This window comes from Trachypithecus francoisi, unplaced genomic scaffold (assembly GCF_009764315.1).
Source record: "Trachypithecus francoisi isolate TF-2019V2 unplaced genomic scaffold, Tfra_2.0 Lachesis_group17, whole genome shotgun sequence".
NCBI classification, from domain to species: Eukaryota; Metazoa; Chordata; class Mammalia; order Primates; family Cercopithecidae; genus Trachypithecus; species Trachypithecus francoisi.
In genome coordinates this window covers 61,777,692-61,805,259 of record NW_022681462.1, presented here as the reverse complement: position 1 = coordinate 61,805,259, position 27,568 = coordinate 61,777,692, and the positions used below count along the sequence as shown (strand labels likewise).

Genomic DNA, 27,568 nt, shown 5'->3' with positions numbered 1-27,568 from the left:
GTGAATTTTAGGATTAGCTTCTCAATTTCTGTGAGAAACCTACTAGGATTTAAGTTGAAAATGCATTAATTTTTGAATTACTAATGAGAATGGTTATACATCTATTCAAGTTTTTAATTTCTTTTTAAGTGTTATGAAGCAGAACACTTGCTTAAAATGAATCCTTAGAAAATATGTCTCTAATTGGTATCCTGGGAACATAACAAAATAGTTTTCTGCAAAAATGAAATTTTGACCAAAGGCTGAAGCTGTTTTCAGTGAAGTTATTTTTACCTTTAGTGAAATCAATATATTTACCAAAAATGAATGCTTAGTTTTAACACTAGGAGTAAAAAGAGATCACTCCTTTATAAACCAGACCATTTATTACCCCATCATGGGACATCAGCCAATCTCTGGTCTTTAGGAGAATGCATTTTATTCCCACTTCTTCTTATGAAAAGCTTTAAATGAAATTTTCTGGCAGAATTTCAGTTACACTGAGTTAATTTATTTCTGCTTCTCACATTCTAATTTTGAGGATGGCAGAGAAGGATGTCACAGCGCATTTATTTGCATGAGGAACTCTGGCTGGATGAGGAGAAAATAGCTTTCAAGGTCATTACCAGGGTTTATTCTCGACTGTGCCCCAGTTTCCCTGGGGATTACAAGATGCCTGGTTTGATGATGCCCCAGGCCAAGTGTCTAATAAGCCATGGAGTGAAAAAGATTACTTCAAGCACGCAGAGGGCAAAGCGCGAGATGGATATCAAGGGGCGGGGTGCAGGTCCACCCTCGTGCCTCCCAAGTGTCTGTTGTTCACACTTCCGTTAGCTCAAGGTGAGAAGTGCTTGGGGACAGCAGCAGCAGCTGGTGGACAAGAGGGAGGACTGGTGTTCCTAGAGGACCAGCTTTCCTAGAGGACTTCTCATAACAGGCTCTTCTAATGAAGTCCTAGAACTATCAGCCTCATTTCTTTGACTTACCTCTGCCCACTTGGTGGCTCCCGATCTGAGATCATGTTCACTCGGCCACCTAGACAAAAAGCCCCAAATAGTGTCCTTGTGCATCCCCGCTCATGACTGTGAATGGCACTACAATCCTTCCCACAGCCTCATGCTCAGTGCCCAAACCATCACTGTAAAGCCAGTGTTCAAACACTAGCCTGTTGTCCGGTGCTGTTCTGGCTGCAAAAGATTTCCTGGGGAGTTGATTAAAGTTACAGATTTTCAAGCTTCACCCAGTGGAACTGGGGAGTGGCCCTGGAGTTTATGGCTTCACTAGCTTCCCAGGTGATTCTGGTAAGTAGTCCAGATTGGGAACCACTGCTTTAGATGACTTTAACCTAAGGCTCTAAGGAGGAACCCAGTACTCTAGGAACAGCTTCATATAGTCTGTCCAGGAAGTCATGTTTCCATTCACTGTCATCCCAGGTAGGTCCCTCTGTCTTGCAAATCTTTGGGCTTTCATAATTCCCCCCTAACTCTGACTTCCTCACGGAGACTAGGCAGTATATTTGTGTCCATGGCCCCCACACCTGAGCCAAGGTTTCTCTGGGCCCAGAAAGACAGCCCTTTTGGCTTGGGGCCACACTTAGATGTTAACCACAAGATATGTGCTCTGCTGCCTTTAGGTTTAAAGGTAGTGCTCTCCCTAGGACCAATGCATCATCTCACAAAATGAGGGCCCCAGCTGAGCCAGTGCAACTCTGTGCTGGAGGCAAATGTAGCAAAGGCTGACCACTTTTGTACACAACCACATGCAGTGAGTCTGGTTCTTCCACACCTCATCCTCTGAGTTTGTGCCAAGCTGGATCAAAGCACTAGTGAGTGGTTTAAGACTGTAAAATGTGACAAACTCAGTTGATCCAGATTCTCAGACACTTTTTTTTTTTCTTTTTTTGGAGATGGAGTCTTGCTGTGTCGCCCAGGCTGGAGTACAGTGGCGCCATCTTGGCTCACTGCAACCTCCACCTCCTGGGTTCAAGCTATTCTCGTGCCTCTGTCTCCTGAGTAGCTGGGATTATAGGCGTGTGCCACCACATCCAGCTAACTTTTGCATTTTTAATAGAGACAGAGTTTCATCATGTTGGCCAGGCTGGTCTTAAACTCCTGGCCTCAAGTGATCCAACCACCTTGGCCTCCCAAAGTGCTGGGATCACTGGCATGAGCCACTGTGCCTGGCTGATTCAGACTCTTAAAAGAGCCTGACTCCTAGAATGTTAGAGCTATCACCTAGTCTGATTGTTCCATCACATAGATAAACAACTGAACCCCAGAGAAGGAAAGGGACTCACCCAACTAGGTGGTGGTGGGCAAAAGAGCCCAGGGCCCCAAGTTATAATGATATGCACATTTCATTACACCATGCTGCCCCTGGGCCTCGCAAGTGTACATAAGTCATCACTGTTCTTGTTCTTTCTCTCTCTCTCTCTCATGGTCTTAACACACAGAAGCACCCTGAAGTTTAAACCAATAAAACATCCCTCCTTTTGCTGAAAGTATACATTCTAAAGGAACATGGACTACATGCAGAATTTTTTACAAAATACTTCAGGCTTCTTTGTTAAGGGTTCAAATTAAAGGAACATAAAGCAACCCCTATTTTATGTTGAAATTGCTATGTTAAAAGTTTAGATTTACCAAACAGTTGAATTAAGATGTAATTATTAACATTTCCAAAAAATGTAGTCGTTCTTCAAAAGCACTCACCACAGGGTTCCCTTATATAGCACTTAATGTACTTAATGTACTGTACATTTAAAATTGGGTTTGATTGATGGGAGGGCCATTGACATGCAGCTTTCCAGGAACACAACTTTTTATAGAACAAGTAGGAATGCTGAATGTGCTTTGTTTAGGCCATTATGTGCCATGTCACAGCAAAATTCTATTAGACAACCAGTGTCTCTTTTCAAGGAGCTTATAAATTAACAGCACAAAACACAGCAGCCAAATAAAACTATAGATCACAGTATGAGGATTTGTCTTACACGGTAGGCTGAGTTCACCCTGACATCTCATTTTACGGACAGGGAGATCAAGCCAGTTGCCTTTCTTGACATTACTGAGTAGTGTTTGAGATAATGAAATTCTCAAATAGTAGTAATTCTGAAGTAACTCTAGATCTGTTCTCAAGTTTTAGCATTTGCCATGGATTACCTGGGAGGTGAACACAGTTCTGAAACCCTTCTCCATGGCCAGGTGGTCCAGGCAAATGCATCTGTAATGCCCTGGTAATTTTGATGGAACATACCTAGAGGATCTCAGACCCAGAAGGAACTTGAAAAACATGAACCATCCCATGTAATTTTATCTTGGGCAAGATGAGGCCAAGACAAGAGAAATGACCTACCCATGGGTCACATATTTGGTTGTGACACATATCAGAGCCAAGACGATTCTCCATTACTGGACTCCCTGCCCAGGGCACTTTTCATATGCTTTTCAATTTGGATAGAACATCCTCCTTCCTCTCTCTCCCCATCCCTTCCCTCTCCCTGAGAAGCCAGCTACTACTCCCTTTCCTCCTCCTCTGGAACACCTCTTCTGGAATACCCAACTATGGGCTGTGCCCAAAACCAAAAAATGACATTGAACTCAAAACACTCATTCAGTGTCTCTGCTGAGTCAGAAAGTCACCGGCTTGATCAATGCGGTTGTCCCTGGATGCCTCTCCTACTTTTTAATTGCAATACCACCCACTCTTGTTGTCACTGCTTCTAAACACTGGCTGCACATTAGAATCCCCTTGTGAGCTTTAAGAAAAGTACCAGTGCCTGGGTGCCCCCCACAGAGATTCTGATTCAGTTGTCTGCGGTGAGCCACAGGAGCTGACTTTCTCAGCACTCTCCAGGTGAGTTTAACGCGCAGGCAGAGTTGAGAGCCTGTGTCGTGCAATACTAGTCCTAATTATTTTCGTGTACCTCCTGGACCTAATTTATCAGTTGATGTAGGTAAAGCACAGAGTAAGTGAAGTTTTCACGGAAGTGAATGGATTCACAAAACTGTCTATAAGACACCATAAGCTGCCCTCCCTACTGCAATCTTATGTAGTGCCAGTGCCTTTGCCTATTAAAAAATTTAAAAAGACTTTCAAATGCCATTTTCTACAAATCTACTGGCCGGTTCTTGGAATAAGACAAATCTCCTTGGTCCTGCTCTCACTTTGAAGGGGGCCTCAGGTGCGCAGGGACTTTGTATGGCCCCAGTGAATCTTGGCAAAGAAAACGTTCTCAAACTTGTTCACAAACATGTGCCTACGTATTATTGAAATAAGTTTGTATACCCAAGCCAAATGACAGCTAATGGCTTCCTTATTACTAAATATTGGAGTCAAAAGAATTTACAGGCCAGGTAGAAAACCTCTGAAGAACAGACAATTTTCTTGTGATCAGATTGTAAGTTCCTTATCAATATTGCATCAACCATTTACCCTTTATTGTAAAACAAGCAAGGAGCATGTAATGAAATGTGACATGAGACTCTGAATAGGATGACATCAGCCCAGCATGATGGTCTTGCATCATTGTTCTGCAGGATTAAAAGACTAATTAAATTGGCCTATCTAATTTAAACATAAGCATGCATGAAAATAGGAAACGTTCATAGAAGGTCCATATTAACTCAAGATGCTTGGCCAGACTTCTACAAGAGAAAAGTAATGTACAGAATTTGTTTGATTAGTGTTTTAAAAAAAGGGGGAGAACTCTCATTTCAATGTGCTATCATGAAAGGAATCTTATACAAGGAAACAATTACTGTCAAGAAATGCACGTACTTATTGCATGCTCTTGTGGCCCCTTTAGGGATTGTTAAACTGTTTAGAACCGAGGATAGCTTTTATTTTGTGAAAATACATTTTAATCATGTATGCAAGATAAAACACAGTGATTTTGAGCTGTTAAGTGGATGAATTACAGTGTGTTTGGTGCCACATTGCTTCTCCTACCTACTATTGTCAATACTTTAGTATTTCATTTAATTAATAATGATTAGAACTAGGCGATGGGATGTGGGGTGAGGTTGGGGAGAAGCATGCAAAATAAATCTTAAGGGCTACTTTTCCCTTAAGTAACTAGCAGTCTAGCTGAGGAAACAATATGAACGCTCCATCAAGCACTGAAAGTATATAATTAAATGTTGAATAGATGAATATCCAATTGAATAGTAAAGACTCCAAGTACAATGATAGTTCAAAGAAGAAAAAGATCCCTGTGAACTACCCTGATATCAAAAGGTTTCATGGAAGAATTCGATCTCAAAGGATGGGAAGGATTTAGATGACCAGAGGGCAGAAAGCCCTAGGAAGAACGGGTATGTTGAGAAGTTTGGAGGGAGGAATGAGCTTGGCCTCTGAGAGGGGTTGCCAGGAGACCGACCTGGTTGGTGTGATTAAAATATGAGAGGAATAAAGAAAGGCCCATAGCATAAAAGTAGAACCAGACAGTGCAGGGAACCTTAATAATATCTGATGCCCCAGCTTTCTCTGAACTCTTATGTTTATAGTCTCTTCTGCTCAGCTGAATTCCTAGTTGTAGGCTATTTACATGCTCCAGGCATGCTGGGCTGGTGGTACTCACCTGTAGTCCCAGCTACTCCAGCGTTCGAGGCAGAAGGATCACTTGAGCCCTGGAGTTTGAGGCCAGCCTGGGCAACATAGTGAGACCCTCATCTCAAAAACAAACACCCAAATAGATAAATAGATGCTTTAGGCAGATGTTCATTCTAAATTGTGCTCAGGGTTATTTTTGTATCTTTAGTAGCTCCTGACACAGGGCTGCAGGTATAGTAGGTGTGCCCTAATTTTTCCCTCTACTTAAAAAAAAAAAAAGTGTCATTTACGTGCAGTAAACTTCACCCTTTTTAGCATATAGTTCTTTGAGTTTTGACAATTACATACAGTCATGTAACCATTATCACAATAAAAATATAGAATAGTTCCATCACCTCCCAAATTCTCCCATTATCTTTCCCTTTTCATAGTCAAGCCCTTTGTTCACCCTCAGCCCCCAGTAATCACCACTGTTTTTTCAGTGCCTATAACTGTGCTTTTTCCAGAATGTTGTTTAAATGGAATCATACAGTATATGTGTAGCCTTTTGAGTTTGGCTTTTTTCATTTAGCATGATGCATTTGAGATTTATTTATGTCATTGCTTGTGTCTGTAATTCATTCATTTTTGTTGCAGAATAGAAGCCCCCACTTTATAGCTACACACCAATTTGCTTGGTTGTCCTTTCCTCAATTGAGAGATGTCTGGATTGCTTCTAGTTTTGGGTGCTTATAAATAAAGCTGCTATAAATATTTTCATAAAGGTTTTTATGTAAACGTAACTTTTTATTTCATTTGAATAAATATCTGGAAGTAAGATTGCTTGATTATGTGTGGTAAGTGTGTGTTTGATTTTATAAGAACCTGCAGGCTGGGCGTGGTGGCTCACGCCTATAATCCCAGCAGTTTGGGAGGCCAAAGTGGGTGGATCACCTGAAGTGAGGAGTTCAAGACCAGCCTGACCAATATAGTGAAACTCCATCTCTACTAAAATACATATATAAATATATGTAATATATATAAATATATAAATAACTATATATAGTATATAGTTATTTTATATATAAATATATATTACATATATTTATGTATACATTTTATATATATTAGCCAGGCATGGTGGCATACACCTGTAGTCCCAGCTACTCAGGAGGCTAAGACAAGAGAACTGCTTGAACCCGGGAGGCAGACGTTGCAGTGAGCCAAGGTCATACCACCACACTCCAGCCTGGACAACAGAGCAAGACTCTGTCTCAAAAAAGAAAGAGAACCTGCAAACTCTTTTCCAAAATGGCAGGACCATTTTGTATTCTGACTAGCTATACATGAAAGACACAATGGTGAAATTGCATGTTCACCAGCACTTGATATTTTCAGATTTTATTTTATTATTTTTTAACATTAGCATTCTAATAGATATCTAGTGGTATTTCACTGTTGTTTTAATTTGCCTTTTTCCAAAACTAATGTTGAGCATCTTTTCATGTGTTTAATTACCATATACCTTTTTTGGTAAGGTATCGTTCACATCTTCAGCCCGTTTTTTATTCGGTTGTTTTCTTAGTATTGAGTCCTGAGAGTTCTTTACATATTCTGCATGTGTTTTACCAGATGTGTGATTTGCAAATTTTTTTTCCCATTTTGATACTTGTCTTTTCATTCTCTTAACATCTGCAAACAGCAGAGGTTGTTAATTTTGACAAACTCCAATTTGTCAATCTTTTATGAATTGTGCTTTTAATGTCATAGTTCATCTTTACCCAAATCCAACATTACAAAGATTGTTTGTGTTTTCTTCCACTGTTTTATAGTTTCGGTTTTCCATTTTTGTCCATGATCTATTTTAAGTTTGTTTTTGTAGAAGATATGGGTCTATCCTTATTTTTTATGCATGGACATTCTATTGTCCGAGCACCACTTGTTGAATGACTGCCATTTCTCCATTGACTTGCCTTTGCACCTTTTTTGAAAATCAATTGTATGCACATATATGGACTAATTTCTGGACTCTATTCTGTTGATCTATTTGCTTATGTGTTTGTTTTTCGTTGTAATGATGGGAGTGACAGTCTTTCCAGCTTTCTACATCTTAAGCAGTGTTCTAATTACTTTTGAATAACTAAGTTGATCAGTTTCGGTTTTGGCATGTTCACTTTTAGGCAGTTCAGATAAGATAGATAATGAGACCTAGATAGTTCTTAAATGTGGCAGCCAGGCATGGTGGTGGCTCATACCTAGAAGTTGGAAGCACTTTGGGAGGCCAAGGTGGAAAGATTGCTTGAGGCCAGCAGTTTGACACCAGCCTGGGCAATATAGCAAGACCCCATCTCTGTAAATAAAGACCCACCCAGGCAGAGCGTGGTGGCACACTCCTGTAGTCCCACCTACTTGGGAGGTTGAGGTGAAATGATCGTCTGAGTCCAGAGGTTCAAGGCTGTAGTGAGCTGTGATTATGCCACTGCACTAGATCCAGCCTAGGCAACAGAGCGAGACTGTGTCTCTATTTTTTTTTTTAAATGTAGTCCTGGTCACATCATCACTAAACCGGTTAGAAGTGGTTCTCAACCCCTTCCCAGACCTGGCCTGCTGAGTGAACAATTCTAGAAGTGAAGTCCAGCAGTATATGTTTGAGCATGCCTTCTGGGTAATTCTGATGCATGCCAAAATTTCAGTTCACTATTATTTTAAGGAGAACCTCAGAATTTAGTTCATTTAGAAGAAAATGGTGATGGAGTTATATTAATAGACCTGATCTATTAGGCTCGCAAAAAAAAAAAAAAAGAAGAAAGAAAGAAAGAAAGAAAAGAAAATTGGGCCAGGCACAGTGGCTCACGCCTGTAATCCCAGCACTTTGGGAGGCCAAGGTGGGCAGATCATGAGGTCAGGGGTTTGAGACCAGCCTAGCTAACATGGTGAAACCTGTCTCTACTAAAAATACAAAAAATTAGCCGGGCATGGTGGCGGGCACCTGTAGTCCCAGCCACTCGGAAGGCTGCGGCAGGAGAAGGGTGTGAACCCCGGGAGGCAGAGCTTGCAGTGAGCTGAGATCGCACCACTGCGCTCCAGCCTGACCAACAGAGCGAGACTCCATCTCAAAAAAAAAAAAAAGAAAAGAAAATCAAAACTCATAAAGACAACTCCCTGTCATACCACAATCCACCTGCCAGGGAGCACCCCCTTGAGATGCCCTGGCCTCTCACACACCCCCTCTGTTCCCTGGTATATATATTGTGGTGTGAGAGGGAGTTGTCTCTGTGAGTTTTAATTTTCTGGGAGTTTTTTTAATTTCTGGGAGTTCTTCTGTGTGTTAATTCAGGTTTGTCAAGGGATTGCGGTTATTGTCTGAAAGAGAGAACCACCATTTTTCCCCTCCTCTTGCCTTTAAAACATATTTTTGTCTTTATAGAATCCTTTAGCCATCACACTCCAACAGGAAATGTGTTTCCCCCCTAAGGAGCAGGAGGCAATTTCTGATCTCTAGAAAGGTCTTCAGGCTAGCTATCAACATCAGACAGAGCCACGTCAGGGATCTAACAGGTGCACATTTCAGGCTGACAGGTTAAGAGTCAACCTGAAGTTCTCCTGGTTAATGACTAATTAAGTTGCAGGTAGTTCTTACCTAGAAATCAACTGGAGTTCTCGTGAGCTGAAAATAGGGAGAATAATATCTTTTGAGCTTTTAAAATGCACCATGCTTCCCCAGGGCAAGAGGAAGGTCGTTGTCGTGGTCTTGCCTGTTTGACAGTAGATGCAGGAAGACCTCTACTTCCAAGAAATTATTTGGGCCAGACTGCTAGCCAGAGAGGCCAGGGCATCTCTAGAATGAAGGAGTAATGCCTTTTTGAACACTGCAATCTTATTCTCAGGCAGGTGGTTTGGAAGAACAAACGATATAATGTCATGTCTTCATTTTAGTTCTCCTGCCTTAAACACGTACATGCACACAGATGCATGAGAGTTTCACCTTTTACTTCAGACTTTCCAAATAGATTTGATCTGGGCCTTTGCTAACTGCTGTGTTTAGAGAAAGAAGATCATGTTTATTTAAAAAACAGAAGCATTAATTTCAATCTTTGTAGCCTTAATATTGAGGAGGGGACTGACCTGGAGAGAGAATAGACTTTTTCTTCCTGGCTAGATGTTCCTACTGGGCACAGGATGGCTCAGATCAGATTTAGGGAACACTTTGATCTGAAACTTTCTTCCTTGCTTGGCTCAAGCAGATACAAACTTTTTGTTCTCAGAGGTTAATGACTGTGTGATGATTATATTTGCTCCAGAATCACCTAACTTACCCTCTTACCTTTCAAAATTCTGCGTGAAACAGCAAGGGAGCAAGGGTCTGTACAAATGAGCTGAAGTGGGACTTCTGGTCTTCTCTCTGTCACCTCTTTGTGCTCCCTGGCATGTGAGTTGTGGTGTGAGAGGGAGCTGTCTACATGAGTTTTAATTTTCCGGGTTTTTTTTTTTTTTTTCCAGCAGTCTGGTTGCAAAAAAACTTTCAGAACTTCTTGTCAGATCCCATATACATTTAAAAGAAATTGGCCTTTCCTCTTCCTATCTGCTAATCATTTTTCACATCATTTTTTCATTTACAGCATTTGGGAAGGAAAGTTCACTTTAAAATATTTAAACCACCTGTTAGAGAAATATAAACAGAATGCTTGTTTTCTGGGATAAAGGGGGGGAAAACCTCATTTCATATTTTTTAATATATATGGTATGGTGGAAAAGACATGAACTTTGGAACCAGACTGGCTTTGGGATCAAATCAAACTCTACCACTTAATAACTATGTACGCCTGGGTGAGTCACGTGGATTTTCTTAGCACCGGTTTCCTCATTGTGTGGTGGAGGTAGTGGTACCAATCGTGTAGAATCCTTTCGAGAAATAGAGAAAATACGGTTTAATCTCCTGCTATGCCGTAAATCAGTAGTCCCCAACCTTTTGGTAGCAGGGACTGGTTTCGTGGAAGACAGTTTTTCCACTGATGGGCAGGGAGCGGTGTCGGGGGCAGAAGGAGAAGGACATTAGATTCTCATAAGGGGCCCCCAACCTAGATCCTTCACATGTGCAGTTCACAATAGGGTTCCGGCTCCTAAGAGAATCTAATGCCGCTGCTGCTCTGACAGGAGGTGGAGCTCAGGCAGTAATGCTTGCTCACCGACAATCACCTCCTGCTGTGCGGTTGGGTTCCTAACAGGCCACAGACCAGTACTGTGGTCCCCTGGGGACTGGGGACCCCTGCTGTAAATAGTGCCTATTATTTCTAACATTCCATTTTTAATATATTTTATCTTTTGCTTTAGAGATGCCAAGCACCCATCAGCCTTTGACTGCAAAATTCCCCAAATTTAGCTCCTACCTCACTCTCCTTACAGTTCCTACAATCCTTTCTGCCCTGCAGTTTTCCTACCTGCCCAGCACAACCTCTCCAAAAAGTATCTGAGATTCAGCTATGTTGAACTTATAACGGCCCTCCCAGAGGCTTTCTGTTTCAACAGAGTTGAAAGCCTCGGTCTAAGGAGTAAAGTGAACACAGAGGGACTGGAAGCAAGAGGGATCACTTTATTTTTTAGGATCCCAGGACTTGGTCAGTGTCTCTGAATTCCCAGCTCTCAGAAGTTAGGTCAGCATGACTCGCTTTTACACAGGCCCTGGTTTCCATGTGATAGTGACTTTAATATAAGCTGACCTATCATAGCATTGATCCTTCCTCTGCTTCTCTCCATAGGCAGGAATGTGTAACACCGAGTACAGTAGTCACAATACCCACCTCCTTTTTCTCCCCAGCAAATATTGGTTGAGCAAATGCACAAGTCTCAGAGTTAAAAACATTTTTCCTTCCAATGTTTACCCTAACTTTCTCCTGCTAGTTTACCTATTACCTCTTGAATTAAGTATTTCCTACTATATAACAAATTATCCCAAATTTAGCAGCTTAAGATAGTAGTCAAGATTTATTGTCTCATTCAGTTTCCGTGAGTCGGTGTCTATAACCCCATAGCCTTTAGGGGTGCAGTGCCTATGGCACTAAAAGACTTGCTATTTGTTTGAGGGGGAATGTCCCATTTCGCTTGGCACATTCACACCCTTTCCATGTTCACCAACTAGCACCTGGGGACAGGCAGAGGCCGCATTTAGACTTTGAGTTCAGGAGCAGCTTTAGCTGAGGAGCCAGGCTTGCTAGCATTTCAGAGGTGTAGCAGCCTGCCTTGGCCAGGGTAGTGCTAATCCATTGCCAGGGAATCTTTTTTTTTTTTTTTGAGACGGAATTTTGCTTTTATTGCCTGGGCTGAAGTGCGATGGTGCGATCTTGGCTCACCGCAATCTCCACCCCCCAGGTTCAAGCGATTCTCCTGCCTCAGCCTCCTGAGTAACTGGGATTGCAGGCATATGCCACCATGCCTGGCTAATTTTGTACTTTTAGTAAAGACAGGGTTTCTCCATGTTGGTCAGGCTAGTCTCGAACTCCCGACCTCAGGTGATCCACCCGCCTCAGTCTCCCAAAGTGCTGGGATTACAGGCGTGAGCCACCGTGCCCGGCTACCAGGGATTCTTAAAACTCTGGTAGACCTCAACCCCAGCCTCGCCTTTGCTACCTATTCCCAGGTACTGCTTAAACCAAAACCTTCTGAAAAGGCAGGTGGGTGACTACCATCTGCAGGGCTTAGATTTTTGGATTAGGAATGTGACACTTTAAGTAAAGACACAACTATTGGGTTTTCCTGAGGTCAGCAAGGTGTAGGATGGAAGGTGAATTTTAGGAAAGAAGTTGGGTAATACGGAACCATTCCTACTTTCCCCTCAGGGCCCTAAAGAATGTATGTCTATAAGAAGTCTGGCTGAGATTTAAGTCAGGGCCTGTGGCCAATAATATTTACCTTCTAGACAAAGATAACTCACTCATGTGAGGAATTTGGTCTCTACTTTTACTTCATTAGCACCAAGAACTGAGCTAAATGGATCTCCCGTAAGCATCTGTGGCCTCAGAATTTTTTCTCAGGTTCATTAAACTGAAAACGCCCACCACCCCACCCTCCTTTTTGTTCCCCTCTTGGCAGTTTTCATTTTCTCCAAATGGAAGTTTATAGATATGCAGCTCAGCATTTAGCTGGTGTTTCTGTTGGTTGCAGAGCTATTAGAAATAGACTTTTTTCCTCACACAGTGACTATTCTTTTCCCAGCATTCTCGTATCACTATAGAAGACAGCTCGGGGGGAGAGAGGAGTTGTCAAGCCCTAAGGCCTGAATAACTGGGAACCTGGCGAATTTCCTGGATGATGATGTCCCCTGGCTTGGGAGAAGTGCCAGCAGCCGGGGTGTCAGGGAGAGGCACCGTGTGCATGTGCGTGTCAGAGCTCATGAGCCCTGAAGGAGCATGAGTTAGATTCTGGGATGCTTTCAGTTATTAAAAGCATTATTGCATTTGACCTTCTCATCCCTCTCTCCATGTGCAGAGTTTTGGTTAGTCTCAGTGGAACATGAAAACTGGTAAGAAAAAGTTTAATTGAAGCAGGTTTTTGAAGCCAAAGGAAAAGATATAAGTTCCACAAGAGCTGTGGCCATTATAGCTGTTTCTGTGGAAAGACTTGGGGCTTATTCACCTATATGGAGCTTCCTAAGAGAGGTCTATCTCCCAGTGCCCTGCCATGGGGACTAGATGGGCCTGGGTCAATAGAAGGGAGGGTGGAAGGAAGGCAAGCTCATTTCCTGATCAGAAGGGACCAAAAAACCAGGGAGAGTAGATTGTGTTATGTAAAATGAGTCCCTCTGCTTTCTGGGAAGATGTGGTTTCATTTAGGTATTTACCAGCTCAGATTGGGTGGCATAATAATCATCTTTACTTGTTTTTATTTATTTATTTTTTTAGACTGAGTCTCGCTCTGTCGCCCAAGGTGGAGTGTGGTGGCACCATCTCAGCTCACTGCAACCTCTGCCTCCTGGGTTCAAGCAATTCTCCTGCCTCAGCCTCCCGAGTAGCCGGGATTACAGGTGTGCACCACCACACCTGGCTAATTTTTGTATTTTTATTAGAGACAGGGTTTTGCCATGTTGGCCAGGCTGGTCTAGAACTCCTGACCTCAGGTGATCCTCCCACCTCGGCCTCCCAAAGTACTGAGATTACAGGCATGAGCTACCGCGCCCAGCCACCTTTACCTCTTTTTATCCTCTTTCTCCATTTCCTTTGCCTTACCATTCTTTCATTGCCTTTTATCTCCATTTTATCTTCAGACTCCCTGAAATTCTTCTCCCTTCCTAGGTCATCTAATCAGAATACCCAGCTGGTCAACGTTCTGGGAGTCCTGCTGGGACTCCAGATCTCTTGGTAAAGATCATTATTTTTCTTTTGAATTCTGACTTTAAAATTAGCAAGTGCTCAGAACTGCCTTAGTAAAGAAGGAGTTTGAGGAACTAAAAAGTTGACTCACTGTGGTAGTCTGGGAAATTGTGCAGGCACGTTCCTTTGAGAAGCTCTGTGGAGCCCAAGGTGAGGTAGCTGGGAGCCTTGTGATGTCGAAGGGTGTGATCTTGAGTTCACTTTGCTTTACTCTCATGGAATGTGGCCTGCCACTGACTGGGTGATGTGGAATGGCTGCTACAAACAGCACTGGAAGGGTGTGGGTTTTTCAATAAATAACCCCATAGCCCTTAGGGCTGCAGTGCCTATGGCATTAAAAGACTTGTTATTTGTTTGAGGGAGGAATGTCCCACTCCACTTGGCAAATTCACACCCTTTCCATGTTCACCAACCAGCACCTGGGGACAGGCAGAGATCCTACTAAGACTTTTAGTCCTGCTGTCCACTGGCCTGTGTTAATACAGCATTTTAGAAGCATGAACAGTGGCCAGAACCTGGCTTCATGGAACGTGAGCTCCATTGTGCTCAGGTGCCCGATAATGCAGCAATTGCTCAGTTTCCTGTGATTCATCTCAGATCATCACTGGCACCAACAGGGATTCTGGTCCCACCCTTGGCTGGTGCCCCACTTGGCAGATTTCCCAGGCTGAGAGCACTCTTTGAGCCTTCAGCAGGTCTGCCTGGAGGGATTTTGCTCTGTGGTTTCCTCCTGGAAGTAGTAATTTTTCCTGGGTACCAGAGGCATGCAGTAAAGTTCCACCATGACTCTAATATATGACTGTAAATGGATGTAGGAGGGAATGAATGAATGCGTGAATGAATGAATGAATGAATATAGACTAGAGGCTAGCAGACTTCCTGCTTAAGTGAAATCACTGCTCCTCAGTGCTTCTTCATGTTCAACACAGTGTGCTTGGCATCAGAAACCACGGGGCAGTGAGATTGGAGTTTGGCATCTTCTTTTCTCCCACTATCCGTCAATCACCATGTTTTGCCTCAGTTTACCCTAGTGCTGCTGTGCCTACCATATCAAGGTCTGAGGTTTTCACTTTTTTTTTTTTCCTGTATAGTGAACACTAGCTGCAGTTTTGTTTTCATACCTGGACAGAGCATAAGTCCTGCCATGAACACAGCGAAGATCCTTCAGAAAGTCAAGAGGAAGAAGAAACGATTCATGTTAAACTTGAGACGCTAATCTTGAAATGCCACTGGTTCTCTTCTGATTAGATTACATGCAGAATAAAACATGCAAGCAATCCCAAACCTCTCGTTTCAGACGTTTCTGATTCTCATTGTGTGCGTCTCTGGGAAGATACAGATAGCATCGAATAATCTCTCTGAGGGAATTAGTTGCTGTTTCCTCTTTCCTGTTTTGAACAAATTTTCTTTAATGCATTGTGGGAGTACACATGTAGAACATATTCTTTGACATCACATAAATATTTACACAATATTTAAAACTCACTGTCATGAAGTATTTATTTCACTTGCAAACATTATCATCTATTTTTCTATGGAAAATTACAAAATAAAAGGCGCGGCTGCTTTGATTTTTAGTACCTGGTTTTGTTTGGTTTGTTTTCTTTCCATTGACCTTGCGTATTTACCAGTAAATTTATAAAGTCAAAACAGAGCATTATTGAAACAGAAAGTTAAGTAGACTGCCCAGAGATTGAGGGGAAGGTTGCATCCTAGCTTCTGTGAGGAGCACCTCCCAGTCATAACCGCTGTAATCTGGACTATCATGGCAATTCCTTGCTTTGTTAGCAGAGACCTGTCTATTAAGGACCAGATCCAGAATTTCTGAGAACAAAAATTGAGAGAGTAGCCATGCGTTATCGCTTTGTGCCTAGAACATTGCCTGGAATCCAGTGTCCACATGATAAACATTTTTAGGATGAATAGCTTATTATATACCCTTTCAGAAATTTTCCATCCGCAGTCTTGCTTATATGTGTTTGAGTATATTCTTTTTTTTCTCTCATTTTATACAAATAAATACACACTATCGATGTGTTTCTTAGTCTTCTTTTTCTGCTCACTTTCTTGGTGGGCTTGGCATAGCTGCTTTGTTAAACCGCTGCCTTAAGTTCCATTATGTGGGTGTGCCATGACTTAATCAGTCCCCCTCAGCTGTCTTTTCTAAGTCTCTACGTGAAAGCAAGGGCAGATGTGTGGGGAGGTGGGTGATCAGCAGCTGACAGGAACCTTCTACACACGCAGTTGGTGCAAGTGGGACTAGGCTGTTTCGCCATCCTTGGGAGATGTGGATGGCTGGGCCAGGGTGGGAAATCCCAAACTGACCTTTACTGTTGGCTGCATGGCCTTTCACAAGACAGTTATTTAACCTCTTTGAGCCAAGAGTAATGCCTTGTGACATTAGAGGAAGTATGTAAGATGCTTACATATTGCATGAATATTTAATATTGATACTTCATAGATGCTTAACATGACCATGGGTGCCTGTGATGCTCTCATGCACGTGTGTATGAGATACTATCTCACACATGTGTGTGATGCTCTGTCACACGTGTGAGCTACTACTTTGCACGCATGTGGGACATTATCTCGTATGTGTCAGATAGTAGTACCTCATACACTTAAGGTGCTTAGAATCATGCTCAGCATCTGGCAGGGGCCCCATAAATGCTAGCTGGCATCTTTCGACTTTTGAATATCCAGGGTTTTGACAGTTATTTAGACCAAAATACCAGGACAGTTGAATTGCTTTCTTTGTGTTGTAAAATTATCTTGAAGACTGTAATCACTCCTTACCTGGATCCCAAGGAAAGCCTCCCGATGAGCTGACCCCCACCCCAACCCCAGGCTTTTCCTCAACCTAGCTCCATTTCTGATTTTGTTCTAGAGCTAAGTCAGTGTTCCTTGCCCAGCCCAGTCTTCCTGACAGTTTTCCCAGTCTGGAGATGGAGTGAGCTGTCCTAAAGCCTTATGGGATGGGGTGTGGGAGAGATAAGGCAGACACTCCCTCTTACAGTGGCAGGTATGTAACATCTGGGGGTAGCTGAACCCCAGCAGGGTGGGGGCCACAAGGGAGCATCAGAGCAGGTTCTGCAGGGTCAGGGCTGAGGCTGTCGTTCTTTCTCAGTAAGGCATTGTTGGCTCTAGGGAGATAGAGAGATGCAGGGTTTCTGGAAGTCAGTATTGGATAACTAAAGCCACAGCTTTGGTGGATACAGCCTGTTTTTGGAAAGATAAAAGAGAAAGAACCTGAACCATGGCTGTACATGTCTGATCTCCTCAGGGCCAGGAGTGTGCTGGTGGTAAATGCTTAACAACAACCTCCCCAAGGAAGTCCTGATTTGTAGCATTTGTTGATTTTCCTGTAAAGGCCCCCACGGTGGCCATTTCAGGCTACTATGTGTAGTCCCCAGATGTGGAGTGGTGTGTACTACAGGATCCAGAGCCGGCTCCAAACCCCACTGCCATGGTCATAGAAGGAGAAAACCCTCCCTTCAGCATGTGCTAGATGCCAGGCGAAATTCAACAGTCACCATCTGAACCGATCACATTTTTGGCAATATTTTTTCTCTGTCACTTCTGGTCCTTACACTATTGATTTTGGGGCCATCCTGGAGTGTCCCCTGGGGTGAAGGAGGTCCTGGAAGCCTACCTACCACCCCACAGTAGACCGCAGAGGGAGAGAAGGGCAAACAGGAGCCACCCTCCCACCACCTTTGCAAAGCCTGGTGTGCTTAGGAAGGAGAACTTCACGTGAGCCTTTATCTACCATTATAGTCAAGGTCAGGACTATGGTGCAAGCAGAATTTAGGGCCGCCCCAAGTCTCAGGAATCAAGATAAATAATATTGTAATGCAGTAGTTTAGAAAATCAGATTAATGAAGGAAATAACAAAATTTGAAGTAAAGATACAGTCAGGATGACTCACTTTTTTCTTTTTTTACTTTTGCCTTGGGATCCAACATGGGTCTGTGCTGCTCCACTCAAGTTGAAGTTTGGGTTGAGCCATGGAATTGCCCCTCTCCTGATAGATAACATAGGAAAACAGTGGCTCAAAGAGATTAAATGACTTGTTCAAGGATATTAGGCAGGTTTTGGGAAAGAACAAAATTTGTCCAGTCTGCTAACACCTCATTCAACCATACTGGCAGAAAGGGGAGGTCAAAAGAGAGAGCTCAGAGAAAAGAAAGAAGATCCCACAGTGTACCTGCCTAGGGAAAGATCCCTATGTGCCCTGAACACAAAGGGTAGGGGACTGTCCTGCAGTGAGGAATGACAGTAGTGCCCCAAGATCATGCATGTCGGCAAGTCTGGCCCAGGCAAGGTTGACCCTTGTTCTTGGCAGTTCTTGCTCCATGTACTCTAGAAGGCATTGCTGGCATCCAGGCATACGTCGGTGTGTGTGTTAGAAATTCACTGTTAGAGATTCACAACTGCAGAGATATGGAATCAATCTAAGTGCTCACTAGCCAATGAGTGGATAAAGAAAATGATATATATATATATACACACACACACATATATATACACATACATATATATACACACACATATAACATACACACACACACACACATACACATACATAACATACATACCATGGAATACTACTCAGCCATAATCAAGAATGAAATAATGTCTTATGTAGCAACTTGGATGGACTTGGGGGACATTATTCTAAGTGAAGTAACTCAGGAATTGAAAACCAAAGACTACATGTTCTCACTTAAAAGTAGGAGCTAAGCTAAGGGTATGCAAAGGTGTACAAAGTGGTATAATGGACATTGAAGACTCAGAAGGGGAAGGATGGGAGGGAAGTGATGATGAGAAACTACCTGTTGGGTTCAGTGTACACTACTCAGGTGACAGGTGCACTAAAATCTTAGACTTCACCACCATATCATTCATCTGCATAACCAAAAACCATTTGTACCCCAAAGCTATTGAAATTAAAAAAAAAGTTTTGTTTTTTTTTTTAAAGAAATTCTTTGCTGACTATTCCTAAACTGAAAGGCATCCTAAGAACACTGAGGTTGTGGGTGCCCATGACCCCACATGAGGAGGGTGTTCAGTTTTTCCAGCTTGCTTTTTGTGTGGGAGGAGATGTGGTGGGTAAGAGAAGGGACAGTGGAACAGTGAAAACTTCAGTGACCAGACTGGCCAAAAAATGTGGTCTAGGGTTTGGCACCAGAGGCCATCTCTCCCTGAGTCCCTGAGTTCCTCTGGTGCAGACTGAGAAGTCTCACCCCCAAGGAAAAGGGGCCAGGTGAAGTTAGACAAACAGAAGAAGAACTGCACAGTACAGGCCCCTTTTTGCTGTTCTTGCCACCTGCCTACAGCCTGTGAGAGATTATCCTGTGCACTGGGGCCGTAAAATGTTCATTGATATAATAGCTTCTGGAGTTTGAAGTTCATAGCCTAATTGAATCAAGGAGAAACCATCCCTGGAATGTTGTTGGAGGTTGGGGTTACTGTGGGTCTTGAAGCTGCTTCAGAGGACGTCCCTGCTTAGCCTTATGCCTTTGTGAATTCTTGTTACATCTGCACAGCCAAGTTCTGCATTTCCACAGAAAGCTTCCCAAAAGTTATCCAGCTTTGTCTTGGCATTTCCTTGACTCAAGTTCACCCCTTCTGCAGTGAGGCAGATGCAGGCACAAAACAAGGGACCTCCAGAGAACCAAATGGGTCCTCTGGGAGATCAGCCAACCTTAGTATTGCCTCAGAGGTCACAGCAAATGAACTGTCACTGTGTTTGAGCATGGCTGAGTGCGTCCAGTGCCAGCATCTTTTGGAGTGGTTCAGAGGTGAAGGGGGATGGGTCCAGTAACTCTGGTGTGCAGTGGGCCCGGCGTTTACTCAGTCCAGAAGCACAGGTAGCTGGGAAGCTGGTGGTTTCCCTCTTCTCTCCCCTTCTCCACGGCAAGCTGCAGTTCCCTCACCTCCTATTTGTGCCAAGCAGCCCCCCACTCCTGCAGCATGATGGAACACCTCATTACCTAATGCTTTTTAGGCAAGTGAAAGCTTTAAAAAGTCATTAAAGAGCACTAGAGAACACTTCTTCAAATGTCAACCTATCTAATCCCATCATCCTAGTGGAGCACCGTTCTTATCTTCAGCCTGCAAATTTGCTTGACATAGAGGTGTATTATTGTTCATTCTTTTTTCATAATATTACATCCCATTTCTCCAGGTTTCTGTGGTCTTTCCTCACCCTTTTAAAGTTGCTGTCAAGGTAGTGTAATTTATCAGACCATTTGCCTAATAGTAGACAGTCAAGTCGTTTCTGTTTGTTGGCTAATATAGATATGCTCAGACCATTTGCCTAATAGTAGACAGTCAAGTCGTTTCTGTTTGTTGGCTAATATAGATATGCAAAGGGAAACATCTATAAGGACATGGCTTTTAGTTTGTTTAATTATTGACTTAGAGTTAATTCCTAAGGAGTTGCCAAATCAAAGGATGTGAATCTCTTTGAGGCGTTTCCTGTGTGGTCTCTGTGTCTTGTGATACTGCTTTCTGAAAACATCTTGCCAACTGGCATTGCCTCCAGCAGTGAATGAATAAGTCAGTTTCATAGTCGACTTGCCAATAATGGAAAATAATTTTAAAACCAATTGGTTACTTTTTTAGGTATTAGATGGTATGTCAGTGGTATGCCAAAACTGTTCTGCTTTGCATTTTAAAATTCCTGATTATAGTCAATATCTTATGAAAATTTTATGTTTGTGTCATTTAAGCCATTCTCTATGGGGATCTTGATGTGTATATTTCAATTTGTTGATCCATAGGCCTTTGTGGTGGTCTTGCCATTTAATCAGAAACTAATTGGGAGGAAACAATCAGAGAAATTCAGGTTGTGAAACATTCAGTATGACAACATCCTGGATGCTACATAAATGTATCATCAAAAGGACACATGGATGTATCTAGAACAGTAAAGGAAACTGTTCTAGACTGAGATTAAGAAGATATGGCAACCAAATGCAAGGCATGAGCTCTGGGTACCTCCTGGATGAAAATTAGAAACTACAGAGGACACTTGGGAAACAATTGGGAAAATTCAAATACGAACTATATATTAGATAATGCCATATCAGTGTTAAATTTCTTGACTCTGTTATTGTGATTATGTAGCTGAATGTCTGTGTTCTTAGGAGACAAAGACTGAAGTATTTAAGAGTGAAGATCTACATCTATAACCTTCAAATAGTTCAGCAAAACTATATATATATATATATATCATACATATTATATATACTGTATTATGGATCAATATGTATTATATAAAGTATACATACTATATGTACATCCACATATACATACGTTTGCGTATCTATTATTTTATACATCAGACACATACATATTACCTCTCATTACTATGAGAGTTGCATTTTATTTATTTTTTTGTGATAACACTTAACCTAAGATCTATCCTTTTAGCAAATTAAGTATACAATACAGTATGTTAACTATAGGCACAAAGCTGCACAATCTCTAGGACTTATTCATCTTGCATAACTGGAACTTGGTGCTCTTTTGCTAAAATCTCCCCGATTCCTCCTTTCTCCCAGCCCCTGGCAACCACCATTCTGCTCTCTGCTTCTATGAGTTCAACCATGTTCGATTCCTCATATAAGTGGTATCATGTAGTATTTGTCCTACCATTGACTTATTTCACTTAGCCAATATCCTCCCATGCATGTTGCCCCAAATGGCAGGATTTCCTTCTTTTCTGTGGCTGAGTAACATTCGATTGCATGAATACACCATATTTTCTTTTTCTTTTTCTTTTTTTAGAAATTGTAACAAAGCATTTTATTTACCTCAAGGAAGAAAGCTATGCTAAGGACGTAGAAATCTGCTTCAGCTTTCCTTTAGCCTTACACTTCATAAAAGTATCAAGTGGCTCTCTTTGGCTTTTACTTAGTCATCTATGTAACTAGGATTGAAGACAGTAGAACACTGCATCTTAGTGTAAGTCATTCATTTGAGAAGACAATCTCTTTTGAATTATGGTTTCTCAATGTTTGTTGTATCTTTGTAAAAAGAGCAATAGAGATTCTTTTTAGAAAATACAAAGAAGCACAAGGAGAAAAGTAAAAATCACCTGTAATTCCACCAGTGTCAATGAATGACCAATGTTAATGTTTTCTAAATATTTGGAACATACCTTTCTGCCTTGTGTTTTCTTTTGTGCGTATGTGATGAATACACCATATTTTTTTAACCATTCATCCATGGACATTTAGGTTGCTTCCATGTCTTGGCTATTGTGAATGATGCTGCAGTGAATGTGGGAGTGCAGATGCATGAAGACTCTTCAAGGTCGTTATTTTCATTCCTTTGGATTTGTAGAAGTGAAATTCCTGCATCAAATGGTAGTTCTGTTTTTCGTTTCTTAAGGAACCTCCATACTGTTTCCTTTAGTGGCTGTACAATTTTACATTCCCATCAGCAGTGAACAAGCGTTCGCTTTTCTCCACAGCCTTGTTAACACTTATCTTTTATATATATATGTTTGTTTATATATAAAATAGCCATCTTAATAGGTGTGAAGTGACATCTCATTGTAGCTTCAATTTGCATTTCCCTGATGATTAGTGATGTAGAACATCTTTTTAATACCTGTATACCTGTTGGCCATTTGTATGTCTTCTTTAGAGAAAAATCTACTCAGTTATTTTGCCCGTTTTTAAATTGGATTGTTTGTTTTTGCCATTGAGTTGTGGGAGTTTCTTAGGTATTTTGGATATGATATATTTCTCAAATATATGGTTTGCAAATGATTTTTTTCCACTCTGCAGGATGCCTTTTTATTCTGTCAATTGTTTCCTTTGCCGTGCAGAAGCTTTTTAGTTTGATGTAGTCCAACTTGCTTATTTTTGCTTTTGTTGCCTTTTTGGTGTCATATCTAAGAAATCATTGCCAAGACCAATGTCAAGAAAGTTTTCCCTATGTTTTCTTCTAGGAGCTTTATGGTTTCAGGGCTTACATTTAAGTATTCAATCCACATTTAGGTGATTTTTGTGTATGGTAAAAGATAAGGATCCACTTTCATTCTTTTGCATGTGGATGTCCAGTTTTCCCAACATCATTTATTGAAGAGAATATCCTTTTTCCATTGTATTTTCTTGGCACTCTTGTTGAAGATCAACAAGAGTTGTTGATCTTGTTGACTCTTCTTGGCTTGGAAGAATTAGTGTTTGTTAAAATGCCCATACATGAATTAATATTTTTTTGAAAGTGACTGCAAATTTAATATGCTTCCTATCAAATTCTCAAAGGTGTTTTCAATAAAAACAGAAAAAAAAATCCTAAAAGTTGTATGGAACCATGAAAGACTGAACAGTCAAAGCAATTCTGAGTGAAAAGAACAAAGATGGAGGCATCACATTTCCTGATTTCAAAATATATCACAAAACGTCAGCAATTAAAACAGTGTGGTACTGGCATAAAAACAGACATATAGACCAGTGGGACAAAGGAATTAAGTTCATACATATATGGGAGCTACATTTTGGAAAAGACCTTTCATAGCGGAGGGAAATGCTGAAGGAGGGAAATGATCCCTTTCTGGTGGTGGACTCCAGGCCCCAGTAGGGAGGTTCCTGGGGACTGAGGGACCTAGTAGCTCCCCTTTTCACATCCTATAGGCCACTTTCTTCTCCACCTGTGGGTGACAGAACTGAGGATACTCTGGCCTGACTCGTGGCTTTCCTGCCCAGAGGAATGTGGAATTGGGGTGTTTTCACCAGCCACAGGCTCCAACCTCTGTCTCCTGTCACCTGCTTTGTAGCTTTGCACATGAGCCTCACTTGAAGCATGAAGTGTACCCATGTTCTTTCCCTCCTGTGACCTTCTGTTTTTCTATATCTGACATCAAATCTGACTTAAAAGGCAGTGCAGATGCTCCTTTGGGGCAACAGTAATAGAAACCCTGAAGGAAGTTGGACTTAGAACTCTGACTTACAGGAGTTATCCTTGGCTGTCTGCCTAGCCTGTGCCTGAGGCTCCCCTCCACACCCCCAGCAACTTTAAACAGCTTCCCCCTAGGTATCAGGGCACCCCGCTGAGAGAACTTTAAAATGAGTGGAGACAAATTAATTGGTTGCTATATTGCCCTATTGAATTGATGTCAACACAGTTTAGAATGTTTGGTTTCATTGCTAGTCATTTCTGTTAAAAGTTGAGAAATAAGGCTCTTAGGGAGGACTGTAACCACCATCATAAGTGTTCCTTTGAGAAAATTGGATTGGTCCCATCATCATTTTAACTGAAAATAGTTTCCCAGGATGAAAACAACTAGTCAATTTGAGAGATTTGTAAATCAAATTGCATCTTAAATGCATTAGGGGATGGGCTTACTGTTCAAATGTATTCCATGGCGAATCCTGTGAAAGGAGTTCAGGATGCTCTTTTACAAAAAGAACCTGCGTCCTGTGTCCTACGATGCCCAGGGTTGATGTTTCTGGATTGGGTTTCTGTAGGTAAGTTTATAGCAAGTAAGGGCTACTGAATAGATTTGGTTTTTGGTGATCACATTTTTGTTCTTGCTTATAAAAATAGTAGAACATTCTAAACATTGTGTAAGTATGAAGTAGAACAAAAACTTGCCTATGATGGCAGCACCAAATAGTGATTACCATACTTCTGCAGGTGTGTGTATTGCTGTCTCTATACTAGAACAGACCTGGGTCCTCCTGTGACAATTTAGTCAGCAGGTCAAGACCCCTAGGTTGGAGCGGGGTAGGAGGTGGTGAGCTTTCTTTACCCAGAAGGTCGGCAATGTCAGAGACTTTTAAAAACAATAAGTACCAGTTGAAACCCAGGTAGGCTAGGGGTCAAGAAGCAGGGGGTCCACAAGCAGACCTCCACCTGGGTCATCTGAGCCTGTGTTAAAGATGCAGTCTGGGAACACCGAGGGCAGATTTCCAATAAACAGCTTCCTGTTTGCTTAGAGGCTGCTGCTTCCTTGAAAGCATATACTGCGCATTTGGTCCCATTCTCACTTTTCACCTTCAATTTTACCTTCTCTTTACCCTACCCTCCAATAACAAGATGCCCTTGGATTAATCCATTGTTCGGGTCACACATATGACCTTCACTTCAGGGAACCTTACATTCAAAGAGGTCCAGAAAGGAGCAATGCTTCTTCCCCTGAAGACTGGCCCTGTTATGGTGAGATGTCAGGCACTCACTGATGCCTGGAGGTATTTTGGGGGCACAGGGCCTTCCAGTGCATTTTAAGCTGACCTGTGTAGGGGACCTTCTAGGAGACCTTCTAGAAGGTGTCAGGAACCTAGGAAGAAGCCCAGAGCCTGTCCATTGTGTTCTTGGGGAAGCCACAGGCAGCTGGACTCTTTGGTGATGAGAGCCACTCAGATGAGAGCTTGGGGACTTTCTGTAAGGAGTGCGGGCCATCCTTCAGAGCATCATGTGGGTGGAGGAACATTGGCCTCTTTCTCACTCTCTGGATTAGAATCTGGGCTTCCTCACTGAGTAGCTGTGTTAACAGGGGTAGGTTACTTAAACTCTCTATTTCTCGCTTTGCATACCTGTAAAATGGGGCTAATAGCAGTACCCTTCAAGTGGAGTTGTTTTGAAAGTTCAGTGAGATGTGTTATATCACCAAGATATGACACACTTAGCATAGCACTTGCCACAGCATAAACCCACGGTAAACATTTATCATGGTCATCCTTGTCTTAATCAGCTCAGGCTGCAATAACAAAACACTAAAGACTGGGTGTCTTAACCAACGGACATTGACTTCTCACAGTTTTGGAGGCTGGATGTCCAAGATCAGAGAGCCAGTGTGGGTGGGCTCTGGTGAGGGCCTTCTTCCTTGCTCACATGGCAGAGAGCTCACTCACTCTGGTCTCTTCCTCCCCTTATAAGGACACTAATCCCATCATGGAGGCCCCACCCTCATGACCTCATCTAAATCTAATTACCTCCCAAAGGCCCCATCTCCAAATAGCATCACTTTGGGGGTTAAGATTTCAATATATTAATTTTGAGGGGGCAAAAATATGTAAAGATAACAATTATCTTTATTATTTTTGTGATCATCTGTGAGTCCCCTTGCAAGGCATTCTCAGTTGGCGGGGCAGTCTCAGAAGTGGAGGGATGGTAGGTATAGGGAAGACCTTTTTGACCCCAGTGGGATCTTACAGTCCATGCTGATGGTCTTGAGCCTTTGGGAAACTGCTTTCACCATGTCGTATTTCCCTCTCCTTTTGACCTCTGGGAAAATGCTCTCGGTTGGCTTAGTCTAGGTCAGAGAAAGAAGGAAGAAGTCAAATTTATTAGGCAGCTACTTCTTGAGCTAGGCAGTTCAGGGTGTGGAGATTCATCTCATTGCATCCTCTCAGCCACCCGTGTGGCCGGCACTGCCATCGCCGTTTACAGAGGGAGATGCGCTCAGATGCTCAGGGGGAGGAAACACCACCTATCCAAGGTCACACTGCTCAGGAGTTGCACTAAGATGCGAACCTTGAGCCTTTTGACCCCCAAGCCCTTGAAACCAGCTGCAGCCTGTGTAGGGAGGAAAGGGGCAGCCAGCCTGGAGCAGAATTTGGATTGGATGGAATCTGAGGATGTAGCAGGAACAGGCACACTCTGGGCCTTTCCACCCTGTGTGTGCTTGCTCACTCCAGCTGCTCAGTGAGACTCCTCAGACCCCCGAGTCCCTCCGCACACAAAGGCTACCTCCCACTCACCGCAGCTCCACTCTTCCAGGAATGGAGTAACTCTCTGGAGGGAGCTCATTTGGAAGGTGCACTAACCCAAACTCTGTTTTCTTCCCTGCTCTTGTCCTTCCCCAGCCCCTAAAGACAATGAAGAGCGCGTGTTCAGGGAACGCATGCGGCCGAGGAAGCGGCAGGGAGCCGTCAGGCGCAGGGTCCATCAGGTCAACGGCCACAAGTTCATGGCCACCTATCTTCGGCAGCCCACCTACTGCTCCCACTGCAGAGACTTCATCTGGTAAGCCTCTCTCGGGAACCTTTAGTTACAACATCTTTGTGGCAAGAAGTCGGGGATGGGGTAGGGGAGACTATGTACCTCGTTTAAAGAATGCTGGCGTGCCTGGTTTCTTCCTTATATGAATGCAGGGGACTATTCTGGAGGGCTAAGTGTGTGTTTAGTACATGGGGGGAAATACATGGAAAGAAGTGATGGTTTCTGGCAACTTTATACCTAGAATTTTATCTTATCAAAGGAGTTAAGATTTTATAACCAACAAGGATATTGTGACTCTGTGTGTGTGTGTGTGTGTGTGTGTATGTGTGTGTGTGCATGTGTGTCTTGTCTTGAGACAGAGTCTCGCTCTGTTGACCAGACTGGAGTGCAGTGACATGATCTCCACTCACTGCAACCTCTGTCTCCCAGGTTCAAGTGATTCTCATGCCTCAGCTTCCCACATAGCTGGGATTACAGGAGCACACCACCATGCCTGGCTAATTTTTGTGTTTTTAGTAGAGATGGGGTTTCGCCATGTTGGCCAGGCTGATCTAGAACTCCTGGCCTCAAGTGATCCACCCGCCTCTGCCTCCCAAAGTGCTGGGTTTATAGATGTGAGTCATTGTACACAGCTGATTGTGTGTTTTTAAAAAGGATCCTTATCTTTTAGAGACATACCTCAGGAATCCAAGGTGAGGATTCCACTGAATAATAATCCACTGAATTATTTA

At 42.6% G+C, this 27,568-nt stretch overlaps 1 protein-coding gene across 2 annotated transcripts in view; it reads left to right on the top strand.

The window, feature by feature from the left end:
- Nucleotides 1–27,568, top strand: part of PRKCE (protein kinase C epsilon) — a 548,372-nt gene that overhangs the window by 307,839 nt on the left and 212,965 nt on the right. For both annotated transcript variants that reach the window (XM_033175814.1, XM_033175815.1), the window contains exon 3: nt 26,702–26,861. In XM_033175814.1, the coding sequence (XP_033031705.1) occupies nt 26,702–26,861 (160 nt within the window). The remainder of the gene's footprint in view (nt 1–26,701; nt 26,862–27,568) is intronic.